This window comes from Ursus americanus, chromosome 17 (genome assembly GCF_024610735.1).
Source record: "Ursus americanus isolate L20-20 chromosome 17, mUrsAme1.1.p, whole genome shotgun sequence".
Classification (NCBI taxonomy): Eukaryota; Metazoa; Chordata; class Mammalia; order Carnivora; family Ursidae; genus Ursus; species Ursus americanus.
Genome location: NC_142143.1, coordinates 36,940,821 through 36,962,199, shown reverse-complemented (window position 1 = coordinate 36,962,199; position 21,379 = coordinate 36,940,821). Strand labels below are relative to the sequence as shown.

General features: G+C 36.7%; 1 protein-coding gene across 2 annotated transcripts in view; it reads left to right on the top strand.

Moving 5' to 3' along the window:
* Window positions 1-21,379, top strand: part of OTOGL (otogelin like) — a 130,172-nt gene that overhangs the window by 89,171 nt on the left and 19,622 nt on the right. For both annotated transcript variants that reach the window (XM_087868911.1, XM_087868910.1), the window contains 11 exons: window positions 2,228-2,307; window positions 2,620-2,661; window positions 6,759-6,835; window positions 9,574-9,751; window positions 10,040-10,182; window positions 10,419-10,442; window positions 10,536-10,628; window positions 12,984-13,173; window positions 15,898-16,112; window positions 19,499-19,640; window positions 21,183-21,368. In XM_087868911.1, the coding sequence (XP_087725037.1) occupies window positions 2,228-2,307; window positions 2,620-2,661; window positions 6,759-6,835; window positions 9,574-9,751; window positions 10,040-10,182; window positions 10,419-10,442; window positions 10,536-10,628; window positions 12,984-13,173; window positions 15,898-16,112; window positions 19,499-19,640; window positions 21,183-21,368 (1,370 nt within the window). The remainder of the gene's footprint in view (window positions 1-2,227; window positions 2,308-2,619; window positions 2,662-6,758; window positions 6,836-9,573; window positions 9,752-10,039; window positions 10,183-10,418; window positions 10,443-10,535; window positions 10,629-12,983; window positions 13,174-15,897; window positions 16,113-19,498; window positions 19,641-21,182; window positions 21,369-21,379) is intronic.

The window sequence follows — 21,379 nt, the reverse complement described above, 5'->3', positions numbered from 1 at the left end:
CAGGAGGAAGGGACACAACAGGGCCTCCATAGTGAGGAGGGCACCAGGGCAAGGAAGGAAGGAAGACAGAGGGCAGAGAGCATGGCCAGCCTGGCACAGGGGAGGAAATGAGCTATAGTTTGAAGTGGCATTTAGCTACTTGATTATTTCTTGTGGTATAACCAGTCTCCAAGGCGGCTGAACCCAGATCCTCAACGCTTCCATAACTTGGTCTGTAGCTATTCCAAAACTTCTCTTTTGGTTAGGATACAGAGAAGAGATTCAGAATGAAACTTTGCCTCTGCCAAGCTGTTTCTCATCTCTATCTTCTTTCACCTTTTCCCCCTGCCCTGCCCCAAGGTGCGTAATTATTGCTCACTCTTGGATTTGCAGGGGAGACTCAAGTACGGAGCTGGGGCTTTAACATAGCTCTACACCCCTCCTGCAAGTTCCCAACAGAACCACCACCCTCGTTCTAGATGATGCGGTTTCTGGCACATAGCAAGTGTTAAAAACAAAAATATCTAGTGGAAATGAGAACTTGTATGAGACAAGATGCCAACTAGCATACCATAGAACCCATATGTAAATACAGTTATTCCTGTTATGTAATATACCTATTATAAGACATGGTCTACATCTGAGGCGTTTATTTCTCAGTCAGGAGTTGAATAGATTATCGGTTGGATGACAAAATAAAGAAGAATCTGCTGTGTGCAACCATGAAGGCATTTTTAAAGGAATAAGTTACTGATTTTTCAAAATATTTTAAGAAAGTGGCTGTGGTTTTGACTTGCATAAAACAATCACAGAGTAATTGAGTTGCACAAAAAAGTGATGTTTATTTAATTTAATGATAACCAACTGGCCCTAGTCCCTTCGTCCATATAGTAACTTTAATTTTTCTGGTTCGTTTAACAAAGTTTAGAGTAGAATAGGAATATCGTACGCCAGTTAAAGTTTTATTATTTAAGTTCATTTTATAAAATAAACAATTGATCACATAAACTAAGCCGTTTGTGTAAAAAAGAAAATCATCTGCGAGGGAGGTATCCAAAAGACGGCTAAATGTGTCTCATGTTAAAAGAGAAATTAGCTTTTCTTGTTTTTTAAAGTGTTGCCTGGATTTCCTTCCGCAAACTAGTGCCCTCTGGTGGCTATACTTGCTCTTAGTGTCAAGTTCATTTTCATCTTCCACGGGAGAGAGGCCTTGAGTATTTTTAATTCAAATTCTTTACAGATGTGGCAATTGGAAATGTCTAAAAATTAAAAATATTATTACTAACTTCTAGTGTATTTGAAAGGCAGATAAGCAAGGCTTTTTATAAAAAATATTTGCATTAATTCTCTCTAGCTTGCATGAATCTAGTAATTGGTTATACACAAAAGAATGCATTTATTTCCTTTGAATCAGAATAAATTAGACGCTGAGCCTCAATTGGACAAGAAAGAAAATGTAACCTTCTTTCTTATATTGACTTCATTCCCTTAGATAAAAGCACTTCAGATGTCTTTGGCCCATGATATCCAAGCCATAGCTTCTTTAAATTCGGCACCCTTGCTTTGCTTCTGTGCCATGCATGAGAAGTGGAGATCTTTAGGAAACCAAACATCCTGTAACTTGAAATCCAATCTCTATGGTGTCATATACAACCATATCCTCCAAGGCACTGCCGAACATTTGGGCCCTTGAGAACTACGGCTTCTGCTCCTCCCCATCCCTGTCCTCAAAGAATAACAACCATGTTCCACCTCCATACCTTCCACCCAGAGATTCCTCTATCTTTTCAATGACTTCAGGTCTTAATAATAGTCAGGGAGAGCCACTGTTCTACCAGGGTCCTTAAGGCAAGGATATTTAAAAAGGATCTCTATCTGCTGAGATTTGGGGGAATATAGGAGTGGAAAGTTCAACAAGTGTAGATTAAAAACACAATAAATGATTCTTCTGCATTTCCAGTGATTTATAGAGCATGTCTTTAGTGTGTCCCAAACATAAGTGTATGCTTTGAAAAGTCTGTGTTCAAATTCTTCATTAATCATGAATGATATCCATTTATCATCCCCTAAGGATTGGGATTCTGTAAAATGAAGTATGATGGGATGGCAGCAAATGGAGCACTGCTTACTGCTTGACAAGTAGAAAAGAAGACTTTTGGGAAGAATATGTCTTAGTTGCATATATTAAATGCAGTATTTTTTTTTATATTTTGAACTTTTCACTTTGATTTTTTTTTTTCATGTAAAGCGTTGAAGGATGCTTGCCCTACTGCCCTAAAAATATGATCCTTGATGAGACCACCCTCAAATGTGTTTATCCAGGAGACTGTAAGTGGGAACCTTACCTAATTTATTCTGAAAAATGAAACACTTGAACATTTTTTCTCTACTGATAACAAGTGGTTGTAAACAGAAGTTTTAGACAACAGACTTTTATAAGATTCTTATTTAATATCCCTTCCACGTTTTTTTTTGTTTCTACTTACTTTCTAAAACATATAAATCTTCCCTCTAACATCCCTCCTGTGCTGTCTCTCCCAAAACATTTTTCTTGATGCTAAAGATCCCATTAGGAAGTATATATGGGCCTCATTTTAAGCACGACAGATGAAGGAAGCGTATCTCTGTGTTTTTTTGTAGGCATACCTTTGATTCCCACAGAACCAGCATTAACGCCACCAGGTAAGCCATCTCTGCCCATGCTTACTGCTGTTGTTACCATTTGAGACCCTGAAATTAGCATTTTGTAATTTAAGTCTGGCACACTTATAACAGCTAACTGACATTGGTACTATCCCATTGACTAGAAAACCCAGCAGTCACTTCGTTTCATTCTGTAGCTGCTCACTGGCTCAGAGCGCCAGGTTTTCTGAATGGCTTCTTCATTTGGTTCACCTCTTCCTCCATTTCGGTAGTATGGATAACAAGGACTTCCCCTCACATTTTAAACCTAGGATTTGAGTGTCACTAAATCACAGAGGTTAAGTTGACTCTAAAGAGGTGTTAATGCAAATGAAGTCATCCTTTGGCACTTCCGCTCCGATTCCTGTGTTCTGCCCCAGCCTCTGGAGTAGGCATTCCAGCTCCTACCTCACTTCTCTCCCTCTCTGTGAAACTTGGCTTAGGAAAGAGTGTGATAAATCTATTCACAGTAAGGCTTGACAAACATAATATTTTTCCTGAGACTATACTTTAGAAAAGTTCAGATACTTCTTCTTCTTTTTTTTTTTTTGGTTATATTATCATAGTTTAATTGTATTTCTAATTAAATTATCTGCTAAAAAAGGCAAGTGGCTGTTGTGACATTATATAGGAGTTACAGATTTTGTAGTCCATGCTAAGAGAATTTTTAAATGAAAATGTTCTGAACCAACTATCTAAATAAACAAAATTTTAAAAATTGAAGTATAGTTGACATATATAAACTTCCCTATAACTATCACTATTACCACTATTCTTACTGGCTCCCATTTATCAGGTACTTAGTACCTGCCAGGCATTAGACTAACCCCTTGGCAAACATTTAATCCTTACAAGTCATTAGAATTTTCCATGATTCTGTGCTTGTTTTGGACTAGAACTTTGTTTCCTTTTGATGGGTTAAATGTTTATGATGATAAGAATAAAAATATTTAAGTCTGTATTAAGTTTCATATTTTCTAGAAGATGCAACGTCTATATATCATGAACACTGCTCCGAGGACTAAGGAATGGGGAATTTTTGTTCTTTATTCTGTACATTAGAAACTACAAAATAAGCACAAAATTAAGGTTACTTAGAGAATTTATTTCACTGAAAAAGTAAGTTTTCTCTTACATCACTGTGATAGACTAAATAATGGCCCTCCAGAGATGTTGACCTCTTAATCCCAAGATTTTGTGAATATGACCTTACCCGCAAAGGGACTTTGCAAATGTGAGTAAGTTAAGGATTTTGAGATGGGGAAATTATCCTGTATTATCCATATGTACCCAATGCAGTAACAAGGGACATGATAAGAGAGTGGCAAGAGCGTCAGAGTCAGAGAAGGTGACAGGATGACGGAATCAGAGAAGGGGGGAAGGGAGAGAAATTTGAACATATTATGCAATGACTTTGAAGATGGAGAAAGGGACCATGAACCAAAGTATTCCGGCAATCCAAAGAATTGGAAAAGGGAAGGAAACAGATTCTCCCTTGGAGCCTCTAGAAGGAACGGAACCCTGCTGATACCTTGATTTTTAGGACTTTGACTTCTAGGACCACAAGATAATAAATTTGTGATGTTTTAAGCCACTGAATCTGTAATAATTTGTTACAGCAGCAACAAGAAATGAAATAGTCATTTTTAGGCAGTATCAACCATGGATACTAATTATAGCTAAACAAAAGTTCAACCATTCATTTTCACTGTTCTGTGGTCCTTCAGACTTTGACTACTTTAGAGATAACTTTAGTCCTAACAAAAAGCTTTTGAAGGTGCCTTACACATGTCTTTACCAATCACATCTACAAAACTTGTAACTCCTGAGCACTTTTTAGTGATACTGATATTTTTACCTGTTCACACAATTGTGTTGACACTATCAAGACAGTGATGATGTCTACAGAATGCTGGTTAAAAATCTGAGCTTTGTTTTTTTTTTTTTTTTTTTAATAATGATTTTTTATTATATTATGTTAGTCACCATACAGTACATCCCCGGTTTTCGATGTAAGGCTCGATGATTCATTAGTTGTGTATAACACCCAGTGCACCATGCAATATGTGCCCTCCTTACTACCCATCACCGGTCCATCCCATTCCCCCACCCCCCTCCGCTCTGTAGCCCTCAGTTTGTTTCTCATAGTCCATAGTCTCTCATGTTTCATTCCCCCTTCTGATTACCCCCCCTTTCTTTATCCCTTTCTTCCCCTACTGATCATTCTAGTTCTTATGTTCCATAGATGAGAGAAATCATATGATAGTTGTCTTTCTCTGTTTGACTTATTTCACTAAGCATTATCTCCTCCAGTGCCGTCCATGTTGTAGCAAATGTTGAGAACTCGTTCTTTCTGATAGCTGAGTAATATTCCATTGTATATATGGACCACAACTTCTTAATCCAGTCATCTGTTGCAGGGCATCTCAGCTCCTTCCACGATTTAGCTATTGTGGACATTGCTGCTATGAACATTGGTGTGCATATGGCCCTTCTCTTCACTACGTCTGTATCTTTGGGGTAAACACCCAGTAGTGCAATGGCTGGATCATAGGGTAGCTCAATTTTTAACTTCATTTCTGTACACGAATAACGAGAACGAAGAAAGAGAAATCAGGGAATCCATCCCATTTACAATAGCACCAAAAACCATACGTTACCTTGGAATTAACTTAACCAGAGACGTAAAGGACCTTTATTCTAGAAACTATAAATCACTCTTAAAAGACATTGAGGAAGACATAAAAAGATGGAAAGATATTCCATGCTCATGGATCGGAAGAATTAACATAGTTAAAATGTCCATGCTACCCAGAGCAATCTACACTTTCAATGCTATCCCGATCAAAATACCGAGAACGTTTTTCAAAGAACTGGAACAAATAGTCCTTAAATTTGTATGGAACCAGAAAAGACCCCGAATCTCCAAGGAACTGTTGAAAAGGAAAAACAAAGCTGGGGGCATCACAATGCCGGATTTCGAGCTGTACTACAAAGCTGTGATCACAAAGACAGCATGGTACTGGCACAAAAACAGACACATAGACCAATGGAACAGAATAGAGAGCCCAGAAATGGACCCTCAGCTCTTTGGGCAACTAATATTTGATAAAGCAGGAAAAAACATCCTGTGGGAAAAAGACAGTCTCTTCAATAAATGGTGCTGGGAAAATTGGACAGCTACATGCAAAAGAATGAAACTTGACCACTCTCTCACACCATACACAAAAATAAACTCCAAATGGATGAAAGACCTCGATGTGAGACAGGAATCCATCAAAATTCTAGAGGAGAACATAGGCAACAACCTCTACGACATCGGCCAAAGCAACCTTTTTCATGATACATCCCCAAAGGCAAGAGAAACAAAAGACAAAATGAATTTATGGGACTTCATCAAGATTAAAAGTTTCTGCACAGCCAAGGAAACAGTCAGAAAAACTAAGAGGCAGCCCACGGAATGGGAGAAGATATTTGCAAATGACACTACAGATAAAGGACTGGTATCCAAGATCTACAAAGAACTTCTCAAACTCAATACACGAGAAACAAATAAACAAATCAAAAAATGGGCAGAAGATATGAACAGACACTTTTCCAATGAAGACATACAAATGGCTAACAGACACATGAAAAAATGTTCAAAATCATTAGCCATCAAGGAAATTCAAATCAAAACCACACTGAGATACCACCTTACGCCAGTTAGAATGGCAAAAATAGACAAGGCAAGAAACAACAATTGTTGGAGAGGATGTGGAGAAAGGGGATCCCTCCTACATTGTTGGTGGGAATGCAAGTTGGTACAGCCACTCTGGAAAACAGTGTGGAGGTCCCTTAAAAAGTTAAAAATTGAGCTTTGGAATAAGACTTTCCAAGTGTGAATTCTGGCCCTGACACTTCCTAGCTTACCTGTCTATACCTTCATTTCCTTATCTGTAAAATGATAAGAGTATTGCTATCTGCTTTACAAAGTTCTTAGAGGAATAAATGAAATTATCTGTATAAAATTCCTTAGCACAGTTTCTACTGCATGTAAATTCCATATCTGATGGGTACCATTCTACTAATGGAAAGGATATCTTCATTTCTAACAGGTCCAGAAATGATTACTCCATCAGACTTCACTGTAGTGGACATGCTAACGCCAACAACGACAGGTTTGGAATGTGAGGTAGGGCTGGGCAATCTATTCCAGCTACTTGCATTTCCTTATCGCATCTGTTCAAGTTTCTATATCACTATCCAAATGCTCTTAAACTTCTTTTGCTATGCTCTCTAGTCTATCTTTGCCAAAGATAATAAGAAATATGCATTACATTTTAGCAATTATTTGTGCCCTCTCTGAGCCACAGACATAATTGTATTTTCTTAACTGGTTTAAATATGTCTTACTAATTAGATTTTGGTCACACTAAGAAAAACAAAATTCAAATGAAGTCTTTTTTCCCCCTAAGATTTTATTTATTTATTTATTTGTTTATTTATTTATTTATTTATTTAAGGTTGGGGGGAGAGCATGCACGAGCAGGCAGGAGTAGCAGAGGGAGAGGGAGAGAGGGAGAAGCAGAGTCTCCATTGAGCAGGGGGCCCAGTGCGGGGCTCGATTCCAGGACCCCGGGATGATGACCTGAGCCAAAGGCAGAAGCTTAACTTACTGAGCCACCCAGGTGCCCCTCAAATGAGGTCTTAAGTGTGATCCTTTAATAAAAATTTAACTGACGTGGGCTTCTCTTTAGATGGGCATTCAAAAACATTTATTAAGCAGCTATTATACACTAGGCACTATGCCAGATAACAAAGATGCATTGGCAGGCAAAAAAGGTAAGCTCATTGGACCCCAGAGCTTGTAATTATCTTGGCTGAGACTTGAACACTTAGTTATCTTCTTACTTCAAACCTGCCACTTGTTTGATAAGCCAACTGTTCATTCCACCAATATTTATTTAACACAGTTTTTGGCCAGGCACTATCTAAGTACCATAGATAAAACAATATAAAACCAAGTAAAAATTCATGCCTTTATGGAGTTTATATTCTACTGGAGGCTCTAAGATAGCCAGTAAGCAAAATAAATTACTAGTTATATAAAATGTTAGAAGGTATTGCTCAGGAAAACATAAATCTATTTTCACTGACATGCTCAGAAAAACCTCACGGATGAAGTAACTTAAGAGTAAAAGATCTGAAGAAGTTCAAAAACAGAGCCATGCAGAGAACTAAGGCAGTGGGAAGAGCTGTGGGAACCGGGAAACAGGGTTCCAGGCAGAGGGACCAGTAAGTGCAAAGGCCCAGAGGTAAAAAAGTACCTGACATTTTAAAAGAATAATGAGGAGGCCATTAAGTGAGTAAGCAATAAAATAAGAAATAAATGAAATTATTTAAAGGAAGACACTGGATATTTTTGAGCAGAGAAATCACACGATCTGATTTGCTTTAGAATCATTTTAGCTGCTGTGTGGAGAGTAGGGTGTAAAGGGTCAACAGAAGCAGTTAGGGGGCTGTTGTAGGAATTTAGGCAGAGATGACAGTGGCATGGACCAGAGGATAGCAGTGGGGATGGTGAGAAATGCCTGGGTTAGGGGTATATTTTGAATATAGAGGGCACAGAATTTGCTGAAAGATTAGATGTGGAGTGTGAGTGAAAAAGAGGCGTCAAGGATTCTAAGATCTTTCCCTGCAGCAATTAAAGGATAAAGTTGGCATTCATCAGGATGGGGAAATTGTGGGAAGTGAGGGTCTGGTGTGGGTGTCATCAAGAGTTCAGTTTTGCCACGTAAAGACTGAGATAGCTCTTAGACATCAGAAAGCTGCAGATTTTCCAGGGAAAGAAAATACTAAAGAAGATGGAATACTAGGCTATCCTAACTATGTTAGTAGGTCAAGGAAGCTGAGGTCTGAAAACTGATCCTGGGATTTGGCAGTGTAGAGTTCATTGGTGACCTTGTTCAGACAGTTTCAGTAGAGTGGAAGGAATCGATTCTTTTAGGCAGTTTTTTTGTCTAACTGCTTTCATTTTCCTGGTTAAACGGAAAGCAGTGTCAATACTGGGAGTTGATACAATTGTACACAGAAAATTTTGGAAAATCAGACTTGACTATTTGCCTCCCTTTGGCTCTTAAATTTGGAAGCACTCACTTAATAGTCTCACTGTTTCGAAAAGTATTTAGCCTCTCTTATCCCTGTTTTTGATCACGTATAATATTGGAATGATAGAAATTGACTCACAAAGTACAGGGAGAAGCAAAGGAAATAATCTACTATTAGTACACGGCATATAATAGATGCTAAATAGATGTTAGATTTTTTTCCCCATCCCCTGAGATGCGGTATCGTCAAGATCACAGATTTCAGAGTAACAGTCCCTGAACTTAAATTTCGACTCCACCGCCTACTAGCTATGGGGTCTTGGGCAAGTTACTTTGACCTTCATCCTCCTGATTTCCTCATCTATAAAAGAGGAAAAAATAATAGTACCTCCATCAGAGGGTTGAATGTTTAATGAAATATTTATAGTATGAAGTAGTGATTTTTTTAAACTGACATTAACAGAAGTTATAATGATATACTAGCTTTACAGGACATATGAAAGCTTGTCGTGTATTGTATAGGTCTGTTTGCAAACACTAATGAAGTCAATTTAGAAAAAGATTTCAATTTCCTCAGATATCTGAGTATATGGGCAATTCTGATATCAAATCAGTATTAAGGTAAAGCTTAAATTAAGTTTAAACTGAGTATTTTAGAGAGAATACATCAACAAAAATTGTAGTGACATTTAAATTATCTTTCGAAAGCTTTCATATTTAGCAAATGTACACTATGGGCAATGTGAATGGGGAATTAAAAAATTAATTGAAAACATTTGTTGAAAATAGAGAAAAGGAAACTAATTTTCTTTTCTATTAACAGCCTCAACAATTTGATCCTGTTTATAATTGTAGCCAGTATATATGCCTTAATATGGAGTGGCAGTTGTACAACTGGTCTCTTAATTGCCCAAAGGCCTTGGAAATGCCTGACTGTGGTTTCCGGGGAAGGCCCGTGCAAGTGAACAGCGATATCTGCTGCCCTGAGTGGGAATGTCCTTGTAAGTTTGCGTTTCTTACAGGGCAGGCAATTTTCTAATCAGGAGGAGATTGTTATTTTTTTTTAACCGATCACCTCATTCATCACGCCAAAGTTATTGCTGAACTTTCTCCATTGAATTTATGATTTGATTTCCCAGTATACAACTTTTAGAGTTGCTTCTTTTCAAATGTAATAACCTAATTTAAAAGTTGGGTGTTTTTTTTTTTTTTTTAAGGAGCAATCATTACTACAAATACAAATAATTCGTTAATAGACCGAATCTACTCTCTATCATTTTTATTTTTAGGTCGGTGTTCCATGTTGTCAGAACTGAGCATTATTACTTTTGATGGAAACAATGCAGCATTGTATAGTATGGCTTCTTATATCTTAGTAAGAATTCCTGGGGAAATTATAGTTGCTCATATTGAAAAATGTTCCGTGAATCAGGTAGGTCATAATCCATTCTCGTGTCATTTCCTCATGAATCTACAGCTGATGTACACTGCAACATTAGATATTCTCAGAGCAAGAAGGGGCTCAAGAACTCACTGAGATTTATCTTCTAGTACTTAAAAAATGTTTCATGTGAATATATTTAGAGGCATGTAATATTAATTTGAATAATGTTTTTAAGAAGTCAAGCAATATATTTTTTAAAGTGTTTTTTATACATTTTTTTTCAGAATGGAAATTCACTTAGAAAGCTAGTGAGTATTTGCAAAATGTTTCATAAATCCCTTCTCTTCATTGCTGAAGTTTTGTTTAACTCCATAAAGTTTTAATGTTTTTTTCAAATTAAGGCATCCTCCGGAAGAATGTATGGACTTTGTTTTAAGAAGTTAAATTTGACAATATCTATACATAAAATACTTGTTAATCGGGCAGCAAGAAAGGTAAGAGCACAAAGTTAAAAGATAGCCTCACATTGGAGAAAATTAAGAAATTATGTTAAACACGATTATTTCCAAAAACAGCGGAAATTAAACATATCAGTGGAGTTTCATTGTTACTGTGTTTAATCGTTGTTTTCATGGACAGTAAAAAACGGTGTTTCTTAATATTATATTTCTCCTTCCGTAATGTTACAAGTGTTGCAAATATTTCTCCCCTTGTGGGATTAACTCTAACAGCCATGTCAAAAACATGAAATCCCTCTTGGATAATGTGAGTCTTTTAGTTGCAGAGCTAACATTAGTGTTTTAAATTAGACAAAGTGGAAGTGATGTAAAAAAAAGAGGGATCACAAGGTTGAAAAACATAGTAGCTAAAAATACCAGAATGCAGACCACCAAGAGAAAAATAGTTTTGAAGTGCTGATGTTAACTTTGCAATGAATATGTGATAGCTAAAATAAGAAAAAATGAAGAAATATTTAACGAAGAAGGGGGATATTTTATCAAAAGATTGAAAAAAGCCATTTAGTTTTATAGCAAAAAGCCTTTATCCCAAGGAACCTATATTTACTGGAGAAGACTGAGTTATAAGCTGGGTCCTTCACCTATATGGTTCTCTCAAAAATCTAAGAAAATAATGTGTGAAGATTTTGCTAAAATGAGATGTTACATGCTTTCTAGAAATGATTCTGTCTTTTTTAACACAGGCCAAACATTCTAGACTGGAAACAATTATTAAAATGAACCTAAAATATAGTAAGGTGTTAAAAGCTTAATTTTAAGTAAAGCAAAATATATGAATGGGGAAATTGTTTGGATGATAGCATTTGTGTGTACCTTTGATTTGATCAGGTTGATACGTTAACAGGAAGTGGGTGGGAAATAAATTTAAACTCACATCTGGTCAGTGCTCTTAGTGAGCATTTGGGCCAAAGCACTTAGTTTTGGCTTCAACTGAATTCATCTCTGGTCATGTATTCAGTTAAAAACTAAATCTTTAAGAATCATTTATTGAGAGTTTACATGATAAAACAACAAGGTCCTGGTCTCAAGTAACTTGTAGCTGTATTTGAGGGGCTTAAATGTAATTGTCTGCCAATTATAAAGCAATAGGAGGTAAAGTGATAGAGTTTGACTAATGTGTCATGGAAAGAGGTCACTTAATGCAATTTATAGGAAGGTCAAATACGTGTTTTTGGAGGAGGTGACACCTAAGAGAAATCTTTTTTTTTTTCTTAGATTTTATTTATTTTTTATTTGTTAGAGAGAGAGAGCACGCACAAGCAGGGCGAGCGGCAGGCAGAGGGAGAGGCAGGCTTCCCGCTGAGCAAGGAACCCAATGTAGGACTCGATTCCAGGACCCTGGGATCGTAATCTGAGCCTAAGGCAGGCGCCCTTTTTTTTTTTTTTTTTTTGGGTGGATTTTTATTTTTTTCATTTATTTTTAATTTTTTATAATAATTTTTTATTATGTTATGTTAGTCACCATACAGTATATCCTTAGTTTTTGATGTAGTGTTCGTGATTCATTATTTGCATATAACACCCAGTGCACCATGCAATATGTGCCCTCCTCAAGGCAGGTGCTTAACCCAGGCCCCTGAGCCACCCAGGCATCCCACCTAAGAGAAATCTTAAAAGAAAGCAGAAATTAACCATGCAGGAGTAAGGATATTTCAGCCTGCAGGTGGCAGTATGAAGAAGAGATAAAGATGAGAAATTGGATGGTTGGTGAGACATGACCAACAGTTTCTGCTGGTTCTATGTCTCTGTCATTATCTAAAACTGTGTTTTTCTAAATATAATCATCAGATTGCCTACATTTGTATTACCAAGAGTACGTGCTAAAAATACAGAGCCTAGAATCCCATCCAAACCTCGGAAATAGAATCTCTGGGAAACTTAATCTTTACCAAGCTTGACAGACAATTGTGAGGAATATTACAGTTGAACACTGATTTAGAAGATCAAAGAAAGGACCTGATTAAAGAAAACATCCTGAAAATAACTTTATTACCCTAAGTTCGTATTAGTAGATAATGGTGTAATCAACATGTATTGAGGGAAACAGACAGAAAAGCATACATAATACAAAAGAAAGTTAAGTTTTAAAGAAAATAAGGGGCAACAAGGTTAGAACAAACACTGAACATAGCAAGATACAACAAAGGAATAATAAAGGAACTAGAAGTTGTGAGAAGCTGAGGCAGCAGCAGGGAAATAAATTTTTAAAAACTTGGGAAATAGTTTATATTCAACAAGAAGAAATGGAATCATCCAAATTCTACTTTTAATGAGTGTATGTTGAAATATAAATATTTTTCTAACAGATGTAAATTCATTGTGTTATTTTAGGTAGAAGTGGATTCTGTTGCTGTGCCTCTGCCCTTTTCAAGTCAAGAACTGTCCATAGAAGATTCTGGTACCATGTATGTTATTACGACTCCAGCTGGACTAATCATAAAGTGGGCTCACCTTACAGGGATCATAGACATCCATTTTGGCTTTCGATTTAACTTGTCATCTTACACAGAAGGACTCTGTGGTGAGCATTGCTCTCAAATCTCACTTTCTTCTAATTTTTTTTTTCCTATTCACATGACACCATTTTGGCTCCTGATGCCCCACTTTTCATATTTGAGGTGTGATGTTAACTTCCAGTTCCCCACGTGAATACTAAAGAAAGCAGTGACTTTCAATAAATGGGCTAAGAAGCAAGAAAGAACAGTTCAATTTGCATATTTAATGGAAATACATATTTACTACTACTATTGCAATACTGTTTATACTCCTACTGTGTTCTATATTCTCTATATATCCTATTATATTCATCTTTATTAATCATTAATAAAGTGCCAAACATTATTTTATATACTTGAACTTATTCAATTCTAACAATAGCTCTCATAAGTTGGTATTAATTTATAAGTGAGAAATATGAGTTACAGAAAGATTAAAGGCTTAAAAAAGTTTGTTTCTTCCTTAATATGTTAAAATTTGAAATAAGGGAAAACTTAGTTGTTTAAGCTACCTTGAAAGTTACAGGGAACACAATGTTCTCAATATTTGTCCCAGTCTTATTATTAAGTATAATGTCTAGGTGTATCTTTACACCTAGGTTAATATCACACCATGTTACATAGACACATAAAGAGTTATAAGCCAAAGGAAACAAATTAGAAATAGCTCTACTTACACAACAAAATAAAAAAGTATAATACTGGCTTTGATATCTGATGGAGGCTATTCTTTTTGTAGCTCTGTGCTCTGAAGTGAACATCAGTTTCCTCATCCTTAAAATGGGAATAGCAGCATTCTCCCTTCAAGATTGTTGTTTGGGTTGAATGTGAAAGTTAATGTCAACACTTAACACATTGCTTAATACACATGATCAATAAATGTTAGCTTAGTAAAATATATCTACTTGAATCTCACCAAACATTAATTGAGTAAAAGTTTATGGATCACCTTCTGAGTGTTTAGACTCAGTGCTTGGTGTTGGCAATGCAAAAACAAATAAAACTAAGTCCTTTCCCTCAACAAATTACATAAAACACCCAGAGTTCTTCCTTAAAGCATTTAATGCAAAGTCTGGCTAAAAGGGTTTAGGTTTTTCCTTGCCTATTTATAGTATGCTAAACATAGCACAGAGTTCTTTGGGGACTGAAGATTATCACTGTGGAAATAGTTATTTTTGAGTATGTATCATATTGATTGTATATAATAAATCAATAATTATTATTGAGTAATACTCAGAGACTTTAGGAATGCATATTTTCTCTGATGACTTATCATTTCTACGTGCTATGATTTCTGTTTGAGCTTGTGGATCTTTTTCCTTCACTTATTGTCAGCTCATGCATTTACAGACATACTTTGCTAACTGGATTCTTAAGTAATCACTGTAGAGAAAGGGGTAGGATCACCTTTTTGCTAACCGAGGGTACCCTCTAAAGTTCATGACCTCCATGGTGGGTAAAGGATGGTTTTTGTTAAAGGGAAATCTGGGTGCTGTCAGGTCTGAAAAAGTTGCAGTGACCATGAGTATGACCTAAATTGAGCAGGGACACCAGAAGGAGAGGTTTGTACAAATACCTTGTTCTATACAGCACTGTGAAGTTTATAGGGCTGGTGGCTGGAGCTGCAATAAAAACAAGTTTTTATTAGCACTTCCTTTTCTCCAGGAAAGTTTAGACTTAAAAAATAGTAGCTGCTTGACAGTATAGTTCACTTCACTCGAGTTTTGTTTTTTATTTGTTTGTTTTTGCATTGCCTTTGGTCCTTTGTACATTTACAAGGACAAGGCAATTATGGTAGCAGCAATCTTTATGATCTTAATATGCGTCCTTGAGGATTAAGATTTGATACTTGAAGAAAATGTTCAAGTTATATCTTTTATAGCTGGAGCCTTGGGGATTAAGAAAAAATATGTCTTAAGGTGGAGTGGGATTCAGCTCAAGTAAGATCAGGGTCAGGGCTATTTCTCTGCACTTCCCTTGGCTCTGCATGCCACTGGATGAAAAGTAAGCTCTGTCCCCATTCTGGCCTTCCTCAGGAAGCTAGAGGGTATGGCAGGTCAAAGCATGGTAACGATCAACAGGCCACATCATCCTAAGGAAGGGAGATTGTCTATGTCTTAGAATTCCCAGGTCAAATCCTGTTTGGCAGTGGTTGTCCAAATGTTGAATGTATCCATGTGTGTAGGTGACTGCCTGACCTGACTGGTTTATTACCTGTAACAGTTGTTAATGCACAGGAGTAAGGACCACCTTTATGCAGATCATGGCCCTCTCCTGTAGTGGTGATGGGGCAGGGATACTTCCTGAAGGTAGAATTTAATGTTTTCAGGCAGGGTTTTCCTGGGGGAATGGATGTCTGGGAGGCAATCACCAAATGACCACTACTCTAAGGAATATCTTGGAAAGGTAAGAACTAGTTCTTCAATTAGGAGATCGCGGTCATAGTGAAGGAGTGTGGGAGCAGAGTCAATCTCCTCTTTCTTCATTTTCATCATCTTCTCACATTTCTTGACTTCTAGGATCGTGCTTTCTTTCTTATCTGGTTAAGACATCTTTGTACTATTTTATCAAAGAATCAGATACATAATTAAAAAATCCATCAACATTAAAGGGAAAGGATATACATTTGGTACCTTGTTCAGTAAATAATTTATTCATTTAGAATCAATTATTAAGATGATTTATTTCTGCTGCCTACCTTTGGTTTAGTGAAACAAGTTTTTCCTTCTAAATGTCACATATCTTTCTAGGAATTTGCAACGAAGATCCAGATGATGATCTAAGGATGCAAAATGGCACAATTATTACAAATATGGAAGACATAGAATTATTTATTGAGAGCTGGGAAATTGAGAAATCATTTGAAGTAACAACAAGACGACCTGTTAGGAATTGCACTGAGCATGACTGCAGTCAATGCATTGAGTTATTAAATAGAAGAGTTTTCATCCCATGCCATAATAAAGTAAGTTAAGGGCAACCATAAATAAGAACTGTCATGTTGGACATGTTGAGAGTAAAGCCAATAAATTCCTGTTCTTGCCATGATGTTCTACTGAGAATAGTTTAGCCCCAAACCTTCTGTCCGTGTGCTTTGGAATTCAGAATCATTTACTTTTATAGACTTAAAGAGATAGGAAGGATAATTACCTTGTTTTTCAGAGCTGTATCTACAGCTTTCAAGAAAAATGAAATGATGTCCTATGAATAAAAGTCTCTAGGAGAAAGAATCAATGTCACTTGATAACCCAGTAGAGAAACCAAGACAGTGAGGATATTATCCATTCTCTATGATCCTCGCATCTTAGGCATATACTTGTAATAGAACCTGTCATATATTCAGTTTAAACATTCCTTATTTGTCTCTAACTTTCTGACTTTATGTGACTAGTAGGTATTTTAAGTAATCTCTATCATTTAAAAAAAAAAAAGACCCATTGTTAGGGACACAGGACAGACAAATAGAGCATTTCATGTATCATTTAATGAAGTCTGTGAGCATCTAGCACTTACAAGGCACCATGTTAAACTCCTGTAATCCAAAGACGAGTAAGACTCTCCCTTATTCTCAGGAGGTCTGGTGGGAAAGTAAGCCTGTGGACAGATACATGACAATATAGGGTCTGGAGGTATATGAGAGTGCAGGTTCGGAGAAGACTTCTCATAGCTTTAGATATTTGATTTTTTGAGAAGGATGAATTTGCCAGGAAAGAAGAGGGAGGAAGGAACACCTAGGCAGATACGACAATATGTGTAAGAACAAGTTTTGCGTAAAAGGGCGTGTTAAGAAGACGTTGAAATGGTTGAATGTAAGACATATGGAGGGGAAGAGCCTGGGAAAGAAGCTGAGGGAACTGTCAAAGCAGGAAGGAGCTCACTGCGCAGCACCGCCCTGCTAGACTATGAAGTTCTGCACTCCATAATTCTCAGCCTGCCCCAAGAGTTCCCTCACGGAAAGGCAAAGAATGGCAAGTCATGGGATAAAAATGGCAGATTTTTTGGCAGGTTCAGTTTTACTTGGAGATTTGTATGCAGATGGGTTTTTAAAAAGCAGGTATATAAAAATGAAAAACACAAACACTTTAAAACTCAGTTTACTATCATTTTAATGTCTTTTTAAAGCATAATGATTTTTGGGATACCTGCATGGCTCAGTTGGCTAAGGGTCTGCCTTTGGCTCAGGTCATGATCCCAGGGTCCGGAGATCTAGTCCTGCGTCAGGCTCCTTGCTCAGCAGCGAGCTTGCTTCTCCCTCTGCCTGCCACACCCCTCCCCCGCTTGTGCTCTATCTCTCTCTGACAAATAAATAAATAAAAATAAAATCTTTTTTTTAAAAAAAAGCATAATGATTTTCTTTTTTTTAACAATGATTTTTTTAAAGATTTTATTTATTTATTTGAAGTTTCTTTCGCTTACACTTAAAGTAGCTGCCAAACAACCATCTTATCAAGGCTTTCAAGGTCCTCTACACTCTGGCCCACCCACTTCTCTAGCTTCCTCTCTGCTACACTCTTCTTGCTTACTAAACTCCAGTCCCCTTTCAACCCTTTGAATATTCCAAGGTTTTTCCTGCCAGTGGGCTTTTAAGCTTCTAGTTTTTCCGGCCAGAATACTTCCCGCCTCTGATTCATTTTAGTGTGGTGACTCCTTTGGATTCTATTCAAAGACCTTTTTTAGCTATGAGATCCACAGGCAGAGAATAGGTCTGTGTTTTGATCTTTATGCTCCTCATGCATAGGACGGTGCCTGATAGGTAGTCGGGGTTTAATATATTATGAAAGCCTGTATACATGAACATATGAATGGGGGATACAGGAGAGTCAGCTTTTGTGGGTTAAGTGGAAAGGTAAATAATTTTTAACTTTGGATAAATTAAGTCATATGGGATTTCAAAGCAAAAAAACCCAGAAAAAGCTTAGAAACATAATTCTGGAGCTCAGAGGAGGTAAGTGGAGGCCAGGGATCAGGTTTGGGGAATTATTTGTGTATGGATTTTTAAAAACAACAACTGCGAGAGTCTGCTCTGTACATTTACTGTATATGAGCTCACAGCTATCTTAAGTAGTAAGTTTATGATTAACTCTTTAACTTATGAAAAAAAACCGAGGAAAAGATTTACATGCCCAAGACAGTGGTATGAGTCTAGGAAGAACGTTTGTAGCTAGTAGACATGACCACTGAGGATGAGGTCTAGAGAAACACTCAGAATAAGAGGCAGCAGGGGAACTGACACTGGGCAGGTGAACAGGCAATAGAATGAAGTACACTCAAGGTCCAAGGAGAGGGTTTTAGGAAGGAAACTCTCAGTGTTCCCTGGATTCCACAATGACGCTGCTCTTGACCACAGGAAGTATTCCGTGTGAAGTGAAGTATTGGAAACCAAGGGAATGCTATAAAGAAGACTAAAAGAATGTAGAATCTTGGTCTTTATAGATATGGACCTTGAAGAGGAAAGGATGGGATATGAAAAATATGAAGTATTTTTATCTGGCCCTTTGAACTGTGTCAGAATTTGGTATTTGCACATAGATGTTTAGTATGTTTGCCAAATGAACGAGTAGAGAGAAAATTTGGAATAGATGTTGCTACAAGTTAATTATTTAGATTTCAGGCATTTCTAAATCAAAATGAAACAATCTGTAGGAAGAAATGTCTTTAAATTGAGGCATGTCAAATTATATAAATTATTCAATGTTCAATATTAATACATAGTTTTTGAGAAGCATTTATGACTCATTTAATAAATAATACCATGTATCATTATGGAATTCCTCAGGAAATTCTGGTTTTATCTATCATAGATTAAAGTCCCATTCAGTATATGGAAAAGATGATTGTGACCCAAAGTATAATATCAGAAATAGATTTTGGAGCACCTGGGTGGCTCAGTCGCTAAGCGTCTGCCTTCGGCTCAGGGCATGATCCCGGGTTTATGGGATCGAGCCCCACATCAGGCTCCTCTGCTGGGAGCCTGCTTCTTCCTCTCCCACTCCCCCTGCTTGTGTTCCCTCTCTCACTGGCTGTCTCTATCTGTCAAATAAATAAATAAAATCTTAAAAAAAAAAAGAAATAGATTTTGATAGGTCTACATACTTTGTTTCTTTTTCATCTTTATAAGATAGACTTATGTAGATTTGTGCAGACAATATTTACCTTATCTAAAATGTGTTTAAAAATATTGTCACATCAGAGGTGACGTCTAGGATTCTGAAGTTTGGAATCTAAGGTCAAGGAAGATCCATAATAAGTATGAACTTGCTACCCTTGGATTCTCTGAATAGTTTTAGATGAACTTAGGGTCTTTAGAGAAATAAAACAACATACTTATCCCAAGGCAAAATGTGTCTCTAGGTTTCACCACAGAACTTTTGTGAAAAGATGTGGATCAATTATACCTATTTTTGGAACTATGAATGTGATGCACTTTCTGCATACGTGGCTCTCTGCAACAGGTTTGACATCTGTCTTCAGTGGAGAACACCTGATTACTGCTGTAAGTAGTACATTTTCAATAATGTTTTCTAACAATCAAATAGCATTCCATGTTTTGCATTCCCTTTTCTTTTCATTTTTTCAGCACAAAATAATTTCATAAGAATAAAATGCAGATAAATGTAACCTAGAAGTTAGAGGTCAGCTCTCCCACACAGGCAACGTCTAGTTTCATTTTGATCTAAATCTAAGGTCAGCCTCAACCCTCCCCAAAAAAAACCTAGTCCACAAAATAGGAGTCAGCAAAACCAATGGAAATATTGAAGAAATCATAGGGGATTGAACAGGGATTTTAATTCTGTATCCCAAAGCACATTTTGTTGGTCTCAATTCAACCTGCCTCATTTGCCCCCCTGCTTGTCTCCTAGCTTGTGAAGAAGATGCATATTTTTCTGTTCCCTTTTCCTCCTTTCCTGACATAGTATCCACTTCCTGGAAACTAATCTTTCTGGCTTTCTTTGATCAGTATCTGGGTTCAGTCTTTTACCAAATACACGTTTGTGAATCCTTTTTCTTTTATATGTATTGTTTGCCAGTTTTTATCTATGAGGCTCATGTTTTCTCATCTAGTTATAATTCTTTTCATAAGAATTTTATTAAACCTATATTCAGTCCTGGGTACATTTCATAGAAAATACTGTTAATTTAAGAAATAGCAATTAAATGGATTAAGCGGTAAAAATATGGTCAAAACGAATATTAGTGAAATATTCCAAAATAAAATAAAAGTTTTCATTTTCCCTAGAAGAAAAAGTAAAATACATATAGAAAGGAAAATATATCACAAATACCAGTTACATGACTTCATTTCAGAAATAAAGCAGCTCCTGGTATGTTCTACTATCCCTTACCTCTCTTTGCTCCCAGAGGTAATCATTATTCAAGAGTGGGGTTGCTTGATTCATAGGAAATGTATGACATCTCTAATTTTAATAGATACCATCAAATTGTTCCCCACTGAGATTTTACCAATTTATACCCCTACCAGCTGTGTGTTCATTTTTTAACAGTATGATTTTTTAAGATCACTGAGAATCAAAAGAATTTTCTAAAACATCATTTAGAAACTGTTCAGCAATGGTAGTTTCTTTTGACAGTGAAGGATTAAACCTAAACACACAGCATTTTTCTTTTTTATGGCTTGCTTGAGTTACATACTTAAAGCATATTTCTGTGCTTATTCTGAGTAGAACTGTTGTATCTTTTCACTATGCAGAGAAGTAACTTCATACTAGTTGACTCTGTATTTATGCCAAGCAGATTTGGGCTGCTTCTTGATCATATTTACTTGTTACAAATCAGATGAGCTTTTCTTACTATAACATAACATATAACGCTAGCTGGACCCCTGGAAGATATTCAAAAATACGTATTGCTTATTTTGTTTCTAGTTCTTGGTTACATAATAAATGAAAAATGAAATTTGAAGAGATGGAAATCGGCAAAATTCATTTTCCGAAAGAAATCTGACATTTCTTCCTTTTACTATAATCCAAATAGGTGGCTTTTATCATTAGCAAATTCTGTCCTCTGTTATTCATAGCTCTGAGTTGCCCAGAGGGGAAGGAATATCAACCCTGTGTGAGGACTTGTGAAGCAAGAACATGTCTGAACAGATGGTTCTATGGACATTCCTCATGCCTGAATTTAAGAGAAGATTGTGTGTGCAAAAATGGAACCATCCTTCATAGGCCAGACTCAATTCAATGCATTCCAGAGCAAGAATGCGGTAAGCAGCAG